The sequence below is a fragment of the Pangasianodon hypophthalmus genome, chromosome 1 (assembly GCF_027358585.1).
Source record: "Pangasianodon hypophthalmus isolate fPanHyp1 chromosome 1, fPanHyp1.pri, whole genome shotgun sequence".
Lineage (NCBI taxonomy): Eukaryota > Metazoa > Chordata > Actinopteri > Siluriformes > Pangasiidae > Pangasianodon > Pangasianodon hypophthalmus.
In genome coordinates this window covers 18350286-18365307 of record NC_069710.1, presented here as the reverse complement: position 1 = coordinate 18365307, position 15022 = coordinate 18350286, and the positions used below count along the sequence as shown (strand labels likewise).

At 37.8% G+C, this 15022-nt stretch overlaps 1 protein-coding gene across 9 annotated transcripts in view; it reads right to left on the bottom strand.

The window, feature by feature from the left end:
- Nucleotides 1–24: 24 nt before the first annotated feature.
- The window catches only part of plppr5b (phospholipid phosphatase related 5b), a 57151-nt gene continuing 42153 nt past the window's right edge, over nucleotides 25–15022 (bottom strand). For 3 of the 9 annotated variants that reach the window (XM_034308507.2, XM_053232790.1, XM_053232791.1), the window contains 4 exons: nucleotides 13777–13953; nucleotides 6092–6211; nucleotides 5727–5860; nucleotides 3286–4768 (listed from right to left, as the gene is read on the bottom strand). In XM_034308507.2, the coding sequence (XP_034164398.1) occupies nucleotides 5732–5860; nucleotides 6092–6211; nucleotides 13777–13953 (426 nt within the window). In that variant the 3' untranslated portion in view covers nucleotides 3286–4768; nucleotides 5727–5731. The other 6 variants (XM_034308533.2, XM_053232814.1, XM_034308516.2 and 3 more) reach the window with 5 other exon arrangements.

Here is a 15022-nt window from a genome sequence, read left to right as displayed (position 1 = left end):
TCAGTCTGGCAAACAGCAGCCAAACAAGGTCAGAATATATTTTATTCAAAGACATTTCCTCTACAGTGTAAAAGGTCATGATTTGATGAGATGCAATATTTTTAATGAAGCGGTGAGCTGGAACTAATTAAAATTCATAAGATGCCAACCTGCAACATTCATACAAAAACCAACAGCTACACGAGTGGGAATGTCACAGGTGAATGGCGATAGAAATTAGCAATTAAAAAAGTTCAGAAGGTTGTAAGAACACACTTTTACAACCAAAGATTCTGTACAAACTCTTAAAGGAATAGAAAATAGGAGTTGTGAAGATAATATGCAAAATAGAAATGTTATAAACAAATCAGTACTTAAAATGAGAAATTAATTCCAGCCACTGGAACTGTAATTCAACAAGTTATACCACAAATTCTCAGGAATTTTTTTTTTCTTTTAAATTTAAGATGAAGCACACATGGTACAATATATACTTTTTGTTATTTTACAAGACACATAACACATACTGTACAAACTTGAGAAAATAAACAGTAAGAAAATCTGACGAACTATACTGTATGTGCATTTTCACTCTTCATGTCTTATTTATTAATTATACTGTAATACTGTTTACAAGCACTGCGGTAACTTTAGTCCACATTCATTAGATTAATAGATCCTGATGATCACTATAAGTGCTTATGAAAGTAGTAGTGTAATGGATATTTTAAAGGATCTTCTTTTAGTTTGCAGGTGACATTTATGTGGTTTAAAGTGCTGGAATTCTGATATAAAAATAGATCATATCCAGAGAAACAGCCAAATGGGTCCATGCCAATGGGAAAGCTTTAAATGTTATTGCTCTTCTATGAACTAGTCACATGAGCAAGCAGGGGCGACTGCAAAATGCCAAAGCGTTTTTAAGTGCAGAAAGTGATCATCATGTAGCACCTTGGACTGGCTGCTAATCTTCCAGAGGGTACTGCAATGGGGCTGACACACAGCTCAAATATTCTACTGCTTATATTCTATAAATCTGCTTCTTCCACCCTGTATTTGAGATTAGATTGATAAAGATTTACATCTTTTCATTTAATTCATTGCATCTGAGGTATCTCGGTTTGATTTTCATGTTACAGGTGTCATCTATGGCATCTCTCCAGACATAACAGAACTATCACATGCCAATTAATGGAATTAGAAACAAATTAAAAGAATGAGAAACAAAAATAAGAGTTTAAAAATAACACAGGCCTGAGAGAAACAGAATCCGCTTTCAGCATAATGGTCTTACCTAAATGGCTGGTTCAAGTATTGTTTTTATAAGTGATTGTTATAAAGTGTATTGTTATAAAGTGACTCATCAACCACTTTAATAGGAACAACTGTACACCTCTATCACACATTCATGCAATTATCCAATCTGCCAATCATGTGGCAGTAGAGCAATGCATAAAATAATGCAGACACAGGTCAAGCGCTTTAGTTAATGTTCACAGCAGACATCAGAATGGGGAAAAATGTGATCTGGGTTTCTGATTCTGGGATTTTCACACATAAGAGTCTATATAGAATGGTGCAAAAAAACAAAAAAATCATCTAGTGAGTGGGTGGAAACACCTTGTTGAGGAGAGAGGACAGAGGAGAAAGTCCTCTTGTCAGGCTGGCCAATGGTCACGTAATCAAATGTCCAGTTCAGGTGTGTTCTGAAATGCTTTTCTGCTCACCATGTTTGATAAGAGTGGTTATTTCAGTTACAGTAGCCTTCCTGTCAGCTCAAACCTGTCTGTCTGCCGCTCACTGGAATTTTTTTTTTTTTGCACCATGCTGTGTCAACTCTAGAGACTTGAAACTGTTGTGCGTGAAAATTCCAGGATCAGGATCCTCGATTCCCCCATTCAAATGTCTGATATGAACATTAATCAGCGGTTATTGAAATATTCAAACCATTCTGTCTGGCACCAACAACCATGCCATGGTCAAAGTCACTGAGATCAAATTTTTCCCCATTCTGATATGTGATGTGAACATTAATTGAAGCTCTTGACATATATCTGCATTTATGCAAAACTTCTATTTAGTAAATTTTCCAGGAATGCCTCTAAAAGAGCAGTGGTGATTGTCTACACAACTGATCCATTCTTCACACAGCAGAAAGAGGGACAGGAGGATGCACAGCAGACCAGGATACCTGGCTCCATAAGGCTTCTCTATGGACTTATGCTGCCACTTTATCAGCGGAGGTTCATAACCTCTGGTTTTGGTGCCATGTCTTGAGATTCCTTGAATTTAATTGAAGTGCACTTCTTAAACAGATTTTTAAAAAGTTTCATGACCTGTGTGTGGGCATGGGTAACTCTGATTTGATTTTCAAGTGAAAGAATTAAATATTATGTCACATTTGTTTTGAAAAAAAATGATACCACGATGTATTATACATATGATACAGTGTGAAAAATAAGAAGGAAATACACACATCAATAGCAATAAGTTCATATCTTCTTAAATTTGATAAGTGTGAAATTCTGTTTGTCTTACACAGACACAGTCCCTCCAGCTACACACAGTGAATCCTGGGTTGATTTGAGTTCCAATTGTCATGGCTCATGATCAAAAAACACAAACCAGAGGGGGAATGGGTGTGGTCGTGGGGGTACCTTGTGCAAACAGCAGTACACACATATGCTGGTGGGGGTGGGGAGTGGGGTGTGATCCAAAACACCACCATAGAGGATATGACTGACGCGGGTAGTGTTGCACCATGACTATGACGACTGCACGGTAAAGAGTGTGGATGTCCAATGCGTCTGCCACACTGCTGACTCAAGGTCATGTGACTTCATCGAAGGCGATGTGATTCTGTGAGAGACAGATGAGATGACAGCACTTTAGAATGCATTCACCATCTATTTCTATCTACAATGAACAAATGTTAGCGTTTCCTCACAGTGGCTTGGTCCAAAATTGGCTACATTTATCCTTCATGCACATACAGGCTACAACATGGCAAACTGTCAGGACTGTAATGTGTTAGAATAAAAACTTCTTGCAGTCTGGGACGTGATTAGACGTTATTCTTCAGGCAGCTGTGTGGAGCTGGTTTGGTGGTAAAAAGAGGGGAGTGGGATTTGTTTTGAGCAGCCATTCTAGCTTTGTGCCACCTGGAAACTGATGAGGTGTTAAGGAAAAGCACACCATAAAGCCAGGGATGCAGCCATGCAGCGCAGCCACTAGTGGCCTTGTGCTACCTTAATAATGTTGTTCAGCTGCCATATAACCCCTGTCTGCAGGCCAAACCTGAAAGCAAAGGAGTCCATATCAGAGGAACACAATTTGTACACAGCAGTGAAGGAGAGTTGTCATTCTTCAGGCTATCAGGTTATACAAATTTCTATCTCAGTGAGGAAGCATTGCTTTTTGTTTCCTGCACATACATGTACTGTACAGAATTAGACCAGGGATCTAAAAGTTCTAAACTTGTGCATAACAACCACTAGTACCCACAAGAAAACTGGCATTTGTGATGAGCATACACACAGCTATATGCAATGGACTTTGATAAATCCTACACATTCTAAACTGTCCTGCTCGTGCAAAGCCACACTCATTTGCATAAAGAAATGCCACCAAATCTATATACATGGTAAACAACTTCCCTTTAAAAAGCCTGCTTGTGGGACTGCTTGTTGCAGATGATCATATCAAAGAGTCTAAGAAGAAGAACTTCGCTGACAGTGAAGTAGAGATATTGTTGCACAAAATGGTTTATTTGGCACTTTTACAACTACTTTGTCTAAGAAATAAATCTTTTTTTGTTTTGTTTTTTAAGATTTTTTGGCTAATGTGTGCACTCATTATTGTCTTTTCCACTGCCGTATTTGGAAATGTAATGTAATGGTTGGGAAATGCAAGACCTGTCTCCAAGTTGAAATGTGGCCATTACTAAAAAAGAATAAAGATTAACTGCACAGGGCAAACAAAATTGACTGCTCAGCCACTCATCACTCTCACTTCCTCCCTCCACAAAGCTGTGTGTGCCAAAACTTCACGCAAGGCATGAACCTTTTATACGATTTTTAACTTTCATCTTTGTCACCTGTCTGCATCTTGTGAGTGCAAACATCAGTAAATACTGTTAATTATGCTGATATGATGGACAATAAGTGGGATAAACGCTCCTCAAAATCAGTTTACCTACTATTACACGTTTCTACAACTATGGGTTTTGCATAAATATACACATATCTTCATGTAGAAAAAGAACTTTAATCACATTCTATGCACAGAAAAGTGTGTATGCACGGTTTATCCACAAAAAAGATGCGTAACCTATGATCAGTCAATGCTATCACAATCAAACTTGTCAAAAAAAACAAAGCTGCAAGTTAGAAATGTTTCTAATGAAAAACAGTGAGAAAACAGAGAGAAAACAGTGACTTCATAAAAACAATGTGATTATGCTTGGACATTACTGTTCACTGATTGCTGTGCACTTCCAATACAACACAGAGGTACAGGCACTTATCCTTAGAGTGGACAAATTTAATCTGGTGCTCAAAATGCTTCTGCAAGCCAGAGAAATGTAACACTGTGCTACATTCCGTCTGCTAACTCTCCTTCAAGAGAAGTCATTTCAACTGTGTTATTGGTTGTGACAGCAGCCTGAGCTAAGGGATGTTTTCATCAACAGCCGAGCAGAATAGGGTATGTCACTGTCCTCCAATGTCCTCTCTCATATGCTATTCATCTATGTGTGCTTTGTCATCAAAGACAAATATCACTCTTGAACCTTGAAAGAACAAAAAAAATAGGTCATTAGTACTTTTATTGGTCAAAGTATCATTCTCATTCTACATAATCTACCCATGCATTTCAACAACAACCAAAAAAAAATCTGAAAACCAAACATTAAAAAAACCACACACACACACACACACACACACACACACACACACATAGCAATCTGGGATTAAAACAGCGAGTTGTTTGCTTGCACATGTTCTTCCTCAAGTAACTATTGTAAATTTTGTTTAAAGGTCCATCCTTATGGTGTAATTAGTCTGTAACTGGTAAGTGGGAGCTCAGTGGTAAGACTGCAGCATGTGGTTTAATTGATAGTTGAATGCTTGGGCTAAATCAGTACACAGATCTGCCGTGGAGGACAGCTGTGCCTGGGGAGTTCAGTTCAGACTAAGCTATCTGAGGAAATTGGATCTTTTGAAATGTATTATATCAACTTCTCCTTGGCCTTGGCAGGGTGAATCATAGGTTCTAATAAAATTACCATGGAAATAAAGATTTATTACCAGATTTGCCCATTAAAAGATGTTAAAACAATTCTTGAGCTCAAGACACATGGCAAAAAAATTTAAATATGGCTTGTGGACAATCAGCCTCCATTAGCTGACCAGACCATTGACTCAATTGATGCTCTCTAAAGAATTAGACCAATCAATTCAGGTTTGTAGCCACCCTAATGTAAAAGAACTGCGATGTTATAATCCAAGTTTAAGGCAGACAATTAATGCCAGTCTGTCTGCTTCAAATTAAGGGAGGACAGTGAAAACAATCTATATAGGACAGGATGAATCAGCTAGCAGGGCCAAACACTCTGGATACAGGCTGATTATAAACAGGTCACTGATGTATTCATGCTAAATGCATGTGATCAGGTTTAAGCAGGGATTTAATAACACTGAGGTGTATTCCAGAGGCTTGGCACGCGCCGCTCACACAGGTGCTCCTACGTTTATTATTGCCTTGTGCTCTGCAGGTGGTTGAAGCGGCTTCTTTTGCCTGTGATCCAGTCAAAGAAGCTCAGGAGGCGTGCTTTCAGAGAGCTAGGTGTCAACGCCTCCTCTTCCGCTCTTAGCTCAGCCATCTGAAGGACGGCCGTATGTGCAACACACACAAACACATACACATACACACAGAAACGGCCAGCAGACGAGGCGGGCATTGAGAGATTTTTTTAAACATCTTGATTCTTTGATGTTTAATATTCAACAATGTTACAGTCTGACTATTTTTTTGGGTCAAAGATTCATGCCAGCATAAATGACAGTGCTTGTTTGAGCGAGTGTTAGTGGAGGTAAATGCAGCTGTGTTGTACCTGGGAGGCGATGTATTTTTCCAGGGGACTCTCCGCCCTGGGCGAGCCCATCATGTCCTCCTGCTGGGGGTCTTCACTTAACATCTGGCTCCCTTTGAAATTATGGACCACACACACAACCTGGAACAGTGTAAACCAGCCATGTGTCAATTGTCGTTCTTTCTAAAATACCTATATTTGGAAAGGAAGTGGCAGCATATAATTTAGAGCTGGAAGTGGGGAGGAAAGCCAAAGGCACAACCTTCCACAGAAGGTTAAATGAACGTTCTCTTAATGCGAACCATTGCAAAGCAAAGGCTGTACCTCTGACCAGATATAAAAAGAGACAGAGGAAATGCATCTAAATTCATACAGATCATAGAGAGATAAATGTTTTGGTGATGTCACACTAAAAATAAGACTGAAATGAAGGTCATTTTTAGCTGCCATGTGAAATCCTCATGTTTCAGTGGTTCCATATAGACATGCACCAAGCACACAATAGCTCTGATAACTCATAACACGACATCTTTCTAAACTAATTTCAAGTGAGCTTTTCTCTTAATTGGGAATGCTGGGACTCGAACCACAATTCAATCAGCACAATGTGGCTCCATGCTGTTAAACTTTTGGTGCATTTTAGAGATCTCTGTCTTAAAATTACATTATGAACAGCTTAATATAGTGGAGCTTGGCTATGTCAGTGTTTTGTATGAGATGTTTTAACATTCCTCCATTCATTTTGCTAACAGACCGTTGCCCTGCAGTCCTAACCAGAATTCATGAATATTGGAGGATGCTCTGCATTAGTTCACTTCAGTACCCTCCCTCTCTCTCCTGACTTAATTTCTCACTACATGTTCACTCTGAGCTCTGAACGATGCCTACTGCCAGGCTTATGGCAACAGTACATTATATGACTTGTGTGCAAATAGTGTTGATAATTGATTCCATAAAGCAAAGTGGGTCACATTTATGGTTAATGGCTCAATCAGCCATATTTATACATCACCCATGCAAATTCCTTTACTCATATGCTCCAAATCAATGTAGCATATGCAGCACTGCACTCAAACAGATCTACAGTTACAGTTATTGTAAAATAGTATCTCTTAATTTGTAAATGAGAACATAATGAATATACCTGCAGTTGTTGCAGTGGAATTATAGTATAGCAGAGGTGCCAACATTACTATCATGGAAATCCAGTCGGAAATCAGGCAAAGAGAAAAAACAGAATTTTACCACAAAAACCCTAGCATATGTGGGTGGACAGGACAGCTTCATGCTAACAGCATCCATGAGAAAACATGTATTGGTGGAATTGATGCTTGTAATGATGCTTGGTAAACATATTTACAAAGGAAAATTATGATGTCTATATAAAAATATCAAATGGCAATGCACAGCACATTCAACAGCCTGACTGCTGATACAGAAATGCAAAATGCACACTTTTTCTAAAAACAATAAATCACATTCCATTTTTCACACAGTTTCCCATTGTAATATTCTCCACTATGATTCAACTAGACTTTTTTGTAGCATATCCTCCTTTTTCCCGAGAAACCAACGAGCGCCGCCATGATGGATTCTAACTTCCGCTTTACTGTTGTCCTGTTCCAGTCCCTATTGGAACCCTTATTAAAACTGGCTAAAGAGAGCGACTGAATTAATTAAACAGAAACCTTTTGAGTGCTAATGAGAATAAAAATGAGCTCAGGGTCAAGCTGTGCTGTTGTTGGCTGCAACAACAACAGCAATAACCTGAACATATTACTGGAAAATACTTGTTTTGAGCGACCGACTGTCTCGATCACTCCACTTTCTCTCAACATTACCCAAGCTGCATGTTTAGCCTGGCTAAGTTTTTGACTGGGCTCTACTTCCGCTTTCAAAAAATAATAAAGTCGCCATGTTTCCTGTACAAAATGTGGCCTATTTTATTGCTGTGCAGGTAATTATATGCTTCAGAGAAAACGAAGTAGTTAATAATATCAGTGTAGCTAACCTCAGGCCATAGCTTCATGTCATTTACCCAGTCATTAAACTTTGATGGGTGAGGCACTGTCAGAAGACAGTCACTGCGACACTACGGAGCCATATGCTTTTATTTTAGCCATTTTCACGAGTTTAACGTCACATTATCAGCTAGGAGCATACACTAATTTCAATAAACACTGGAAACCAGAAATGTAAAACAGGTTTCCAGTATGAGCCAGTCGAGGCTTCCACCTTCAGGAAAAAGGTTGATAGAATAACTGATCATCTGATCCTGTTGATTTGCACACACCAAGAACATGTTGATTTTGCAGTGAATGCAGGAGTTATGCTAGCTAGTTACTTATTTTTCTAAACAACAGAAAGAAAATAGCAAGGCGAAAGTCCAGTGTGACCGCTACTTGGCTCACAAGACCAAGGCTCATGCATTCACAGGTCAAAATTCACCTAGATACAGTCTGGATGAAGCAAAAGTAACCATTGCCATAAGCAAATGCATGTCTTTCAGGTCCTGTGTCCTTTCCCCTTCAGTGAAGTGTCCTTGCAGCTAGGTGGATTTTAATCATGTTTGGTCTGAACTCTGCTTTAGGTGTCTCTCTTACTGCCATAGCAAAAGGTCAAAAATCGTAATTGCTATAGCTAAACCATAGAGCTAGAACTTCTGGTACAGAACAGCAATTCTACCAATTACAGCTATACAGTAATTCTGGCTACACATTGGAAGTAAAGAGTAAAGATGATGGAAATCTTGCACAACAGTGTATTTTAGTGGTAACAGTAGCAATGTTTGTCGCTATGACATCAAAACAATCAGAATTTACTGTAGATCCATCAAGTAGAATTAGATTTTTGTAGACTGAGTGATGATGGCTTAATTAGATCTTTATTTTTATATAATTTATTTAACTGTCACTGAGATGCCACTGAAAGAACAGCACTCCTACTTTCTGATCACTTCTGACAAAACCTGTCCTCTGATAAAATAATAACTGTCAATCAAATATTAATAGAACATTTCTGAGTTTGGCAAGTCATTAAAATAGACATAGGCCTTGGAAAATTTCGCAGATTCCGTCTCTTAAGAAAATTGTTTTAAACCACTAGCACAACGAAAGGCATGTGTGAACGATTTATATAATCTCCCTTCCAAATGATACCATCTTGAGTTCTTGAGTTCCCTAAAGTAAACTGATGGGTGCCAGGGTGACTAAGCAGCTCCTCCACACTGTCACCATGTATCTCTAAGATCTCTTGGCTCTCAGACTTCTTTACAGCCTGTTCAGTTAAGCTCCGTTTTTCACTGGTGCAAGTCTCTTCATCCCACAACATGCAGATTCACACAAGCCCGTGCACATTAATCAAACATATATGCAGTATATCAGCACACTCATACACGGCTGTGCACCACTGGAGAAGCTAAACATGACATTAGAACAGGGTAGTATCAAGATACCTGAAGACATTCTATGATATATATGATATAGATCACAATATATAGAATTGCTAACAAATTATCAGCAAAACATTAGAGTTGCATTAAAAAACCATGTTCAATGATATTTTTATGTGTAAAAATCTGTAAAAATGTATATTTTACGATTATAAAGATTCAAAACTTTCCAAATCTTTAATATTAAATCAGCTGCTTTCAGTGTACCCAGGTGTATTAAGTGTTTAAAAGTGACACATAAACATAAATTATCATGATATTAATATTATATTGTGATATTGCCCAGCCCAACATGACATTATCCCACATAGCATGTATTCGTGCCTTCACACATTAAAAAATACATGCAGTCTTCTAGAAAATGTATGGACAAGACTGTATGCCTGAAGGTAACATGTGGCCAAAAAACTTAAGTGTGAATATGTTATGAATCCTGAAATGGAAAAATTCGAAAGGTGCTTCAGCACAAAATTGAAATGCTTGCTGAAGTGATAATCTGACCAAATCACAATCTTATATAAATCATCCTGTTCCCCAACACATTTAGAACCTACAGCCGGGGAGTCCAGTCTTAACTGGAAAAGTGCCGATATGGGTGCAGGTGTTCATTCCAACCAAGCAGAAGCCACATCTCACTGTGTGATGAAAGGCAAAATCAACTGATTAAACAGAGATTTTTGCACATCTCTGTATTTACTAATTGCATTTTTTGCTGCTACTGTATTTATAAGATATTGTATATAATTTCTTGTCAATACTATACTCTCTACCCGACTGCTACCCCAATAACTGCTATGTCCACATATAGTATAAGCTTATCTGCTGAATACTATGTCATAGTGTGTTATGTTTACATTTACAGCAATTTATTAAACTGTTACTCTTTTGCACTACTGTTATATCTGATTCACTTCCTTACTAGAACTGTGTACTAGTCGGCACTGTACTGTCTTACTGTGTCTATTGTCCTGTTTCAGTAGTTATTGTACTGTCTTGTGCTGTTTGCACATGTTTGCACGTGCACTTTATGTAGTAATGTGTAGTCTTTTGTAGGACTCTGTTGTCTTATGTAGCACAATGGTCCTGGAGGAACTTTGTTTCGTTTCACTGTGTACTAACTAGCTGTATATGGCTGAAATGACAATAAAGCCACTTGACTTGACTTGGGGTGGAATCAGGTGTGGCTCCTGCTTAATTGGAATGAATACCCGCACCCACATCAGCCCTTCTCCAGGCCCTTTGTTTAAATGCAACATCCAGGCCAAGCTAGGTTACACAAAACCCTTAGCTAGGCTAGCTACATAAGCAACATCCATTTAGGGTGACAATGAAATATCTATATATATACAGATAGATCTAAACAACCTAAAGGTTTAACCAGAGTAGATGTTATAAGCTTGTACAGACCAAGCGCCAGCTTGGAAAAGTCACCAGTTCTCACTCAGCTCGGTCGTAAGTAGTAACTAGAGGATGCAATGTTCACAGCGAGGGTCAACTTAGTTCCCTGCTGCTCAGAGCACAAGTGACACACACAGAGAGAACACAGTCGTGGCTGCTCCTGCATTCATCTCCCACAATAACACCATTTACACTAAGCTCCGAGAGCTCGAAAAGGTCTCTAACAAGATGGATGTCACCTGTACGGTAACACATCTACAGACTGATGCTGGAAGTGGAAAAAAAATCCATCTCCCTGTGCATAATACATCCAAAATTCATAACTGGCTTTGTGGCATGTTTGACTACAGAGAGAGCTGCTTGGTATGGAGATAGAATAGTCTCAAAATGGATACATTTACCAAATCCGATTCACAAATGCATAAGCTAATTCACATTCACCAAAAAAAAAAAAAAAAAGTGAATATATTCGCAAACAGCACAAAATATGATTTACAAACGCATAAATAAATTTACATACACAAAGTATGATTCACAAATGCAAAACACAATACATAAATACACAAGTGTGTTTGTAAATTTCTGAATGTTTTTACATTTATGAATTAATTGTTGAATCTGCCTTTGCAAATCACATGTGTGTACTGCTTTGGATTTGTGTGTGCCTATATTTGAGACTTTCCTGCCAGGCTCCTATTCACAAATTAGTGTTTTTTTTTCTAAAGACGTTCTCTTTAACCAATCAGATGTGAGTTTTCAATCCAGCCAATAATAACTCTCTTTGCTCAATGCTTTGACTCAAGAAGCATAACTTTGCGTGTCTGCTGCGCAATGTGCCTTAATACTAACATAAAGCTAATGTTTTTTTTAACTGTCCTACCCTTTTTGTTTTTTATGCTTTATTTATTTATTTATTTATTTATTTATTTATTTATTTTTCATTATCAGAAAACTGCATCACATCCACATGAAGTCTGGTTATCAGCTGCCATTCTGGAATTAGTCCTCTCTGTGCACTAATTAAGGCACATTGCACAGCGGACACGCAAAGTTACGCTTCTTGAGTCAAAGCATTGAGCAAAGCGTGTTATAATTGGCTGGATTGAAGACTTGCATCTGATTGGCTAAAGAGAATGTCCTTTAAAGAACACTAATTTGTAAATTGGAATATATATTTGCTTGTTATTTTGAAGGGTAAACAGGCCTGCAAATTAATGCCAGGATGATAAGAGACTTCGGTTTGTTGGAAGATGAAAGACCCCTCTTTGTACTTTATTTATTTATTTATTTACTTACTTACTTATAAATCTAAATGTACATTTTGTATTATGTTCAATAAAAAGTTTTGGTGAAAAAATATTATTATAAAATAATAATAATAATAATAATAAAAATCCATACACATAAATCCAAAGCAATACACACACATGTGATGATTTGCAAATGCAGTTTCAACAATTAATTCATAAATGTAGAAACATTCAGAGGTTTGCAAACACACTTCTGTATTTATGTATTGTGTTTTGCATTTGTGAATCATACTTTGTGAATGTAAATTATTTATGTGTTTGTAAAGCGTATTTTGTGAATATGAATTTGGTTATGAATGTGTGGATTGCTGTTTGTGAATATATTCACTTTTTGTGAATTAGCTTACACGTTTGTGAATTGGATTTTAGAAATGTATCCATTTTGAGACTATTCTATCTCCACAGCTTGGATACAGGACCAGTGGATGAAACAGCCCGACCTACACCAGCCAGAATGACACCTTCACCGGGTGTGTTTACTGTGTGTGCAGCACTTTAAACTGTGTATGAATGTTCATATATATGATATATAACTTATAAAGAGTTAGTATCAGGTCAGTACTGGACATCAGCTGACACTCAGAGCTAATATTATTGCTATGAAAATAGAAAAAATGGCACTGAGTTTTTTAGTTTTTTTTTTTGTTGTTGTTTTTTTTTTTAGTTTTTTGCTAACTACATCTAGTTAATGGTCACTTCCACTACACACTACAGTCCAAAGAAATTCAACAGGTTTGTTGCCAATTTAGTCACTTCACCTACATGCATGTTTTTGGACAGCGGGAGAAAACTGGACAACCCTGAGGAAACCCATGCAGACCCATGGGAGAATGTGCAGAACTCCACTCTTAACCAAAGCTCAGCTTTAAAATGATTACTTACTTTGAAATATTTGCTGATAATTTATAGAATTTTCAATTTCAATTTTGATTTTTGAATAATGTCCTTGGCTGTCAGTCACCACTAATGGGTTGGACCTCTTCACTGATTGGTCTGGTAGTGCTTTTCTAACACATACTTCCTGTTGAACTTGAATGAATTTCAAGGTGTGATGTTTAGCAGTACAAAGAGACAGTGATGACTTAACAGCAGATTCTATTTTGAGCCATTTGGCAGATTTATTTTTAAACAGCTGGCATATAATTTCTCTTCAAGCACAGTATTAGCTAATCAGTGAAATGACAGACTGATCTGAAAAGTGATAAGAAATACAAGTTTTAAAACCTTTTAAATAGTCCATTTTAAAACAAATATAAAATAAAAATGAACCACAATAAAACTGTTTTACTGTGAAAATAAAATGATGGAGTAATATTTCATAATAATAAGTTGAGTGAATGAATTATTTCACAGTTTCCTGGTCCATTTATTTATGTTAGCGTTGATGATCATTATTTATTTCATAGCACCGTTATTTGTAATTTCATAACGGTCAGCCTGGTGACTGACACTTTCATAATGACATAATGATTTTCTACTGAACGTCAAGCTTACTAGGACAGTATATTACACAAAAATCATAAGACAAATGAAGCGCAGCTCCTTACCAGAAAGGTGGCAATGGCCACTCCGATGATAAAGCCAGCGATTACGTCAGACCAGTGGTTGCGGTACTCTGCCACCCTGTTAATACCCGTCAGGAAGGCCAGGCACATCAGCCCCAGAGACATGACCGGCTTGGCCAACCTAGTCCCTTTGGCTTTCACCGAGCAAGTGATATACATCTGAAATGAGAGGAAAGGAGGAAGGATCCAAATTCACATCAGCTCAAATCTTCATCTCAAGTGGATAATCAATTGCTGTGTAGAGCATTAGCCTGGATTAGTTCAGCTTTAGTGCCCCTCAGAGAGGAAGCACTTTGTTCTATCAGTCAGAGAAACAATACCACAACTGGGAGCTACAAACCTACAAGCACTGTTTTGCTCTCACTGACAACACGGTTTAGAAAATCTGTAATCCAGATAGGCCTGTAAATGCCAGACTGTCTATGTGGAATATTATGATAGTGAAGTGGGTGTGCATGTCAGTACATCAATACAGTGTACACAGTAAGAGTGCTTTTTGTGCATGAAAAAGAGCAAGATTCAGGAGTGTGTGTGCGCATGTACATATATGACCTGAATGAAGTGTGAGCAATGTGCAGCTGCCTAACTGTCTGAGCTAAATCGGGCTGACTGAGTGAGAGAGGAGAGCCAGACACAGCGCCTGAGGCAGACTTGTCTGCTGGCCAGCTGATGCACAGCACAAAGATGGCACGTCAATAAAAATGATCTTTATGCATTCTCTTATTCTAAAGGAATCACTGTACTGAAGCTTTGTACATAGTTCACTCATTTATGCAGAATCAGCAAGTATAATCCCATTGTCTTAGCTAGTGATGCGCTGAAATGAAAATAAAATAAAAATAAAAATAAAAATTTAGGGCACACTAGGGGTGAAAATGAAAACCAAAAAAAAACAAAGGGTTAGATTTTCTTTTTGGTACCACTGCATAAATTGTGCCCATTTTATTTGCCTTTTATTACTTCTTTCAAATGAAACATAAGTGAGGAACTCTATAACAGTATAGCATTACTGATAATACAGTTTTGTTCATAACAAGTATAAAATACCACACTGCAAAAACCTACAATAACCAAATGAATGTGAATTGTTTAACAGGCACTGCCAAATGTTTACACATGCACTGGATTGTGTACTGCGTGTATGCTAATCTGCCTGCCCCAGTTTACTGTAAACTGTCTCTAGTCTCAGTTCGAATGCAGCACCACGTCTCTTGTTTTACTGTTTGTG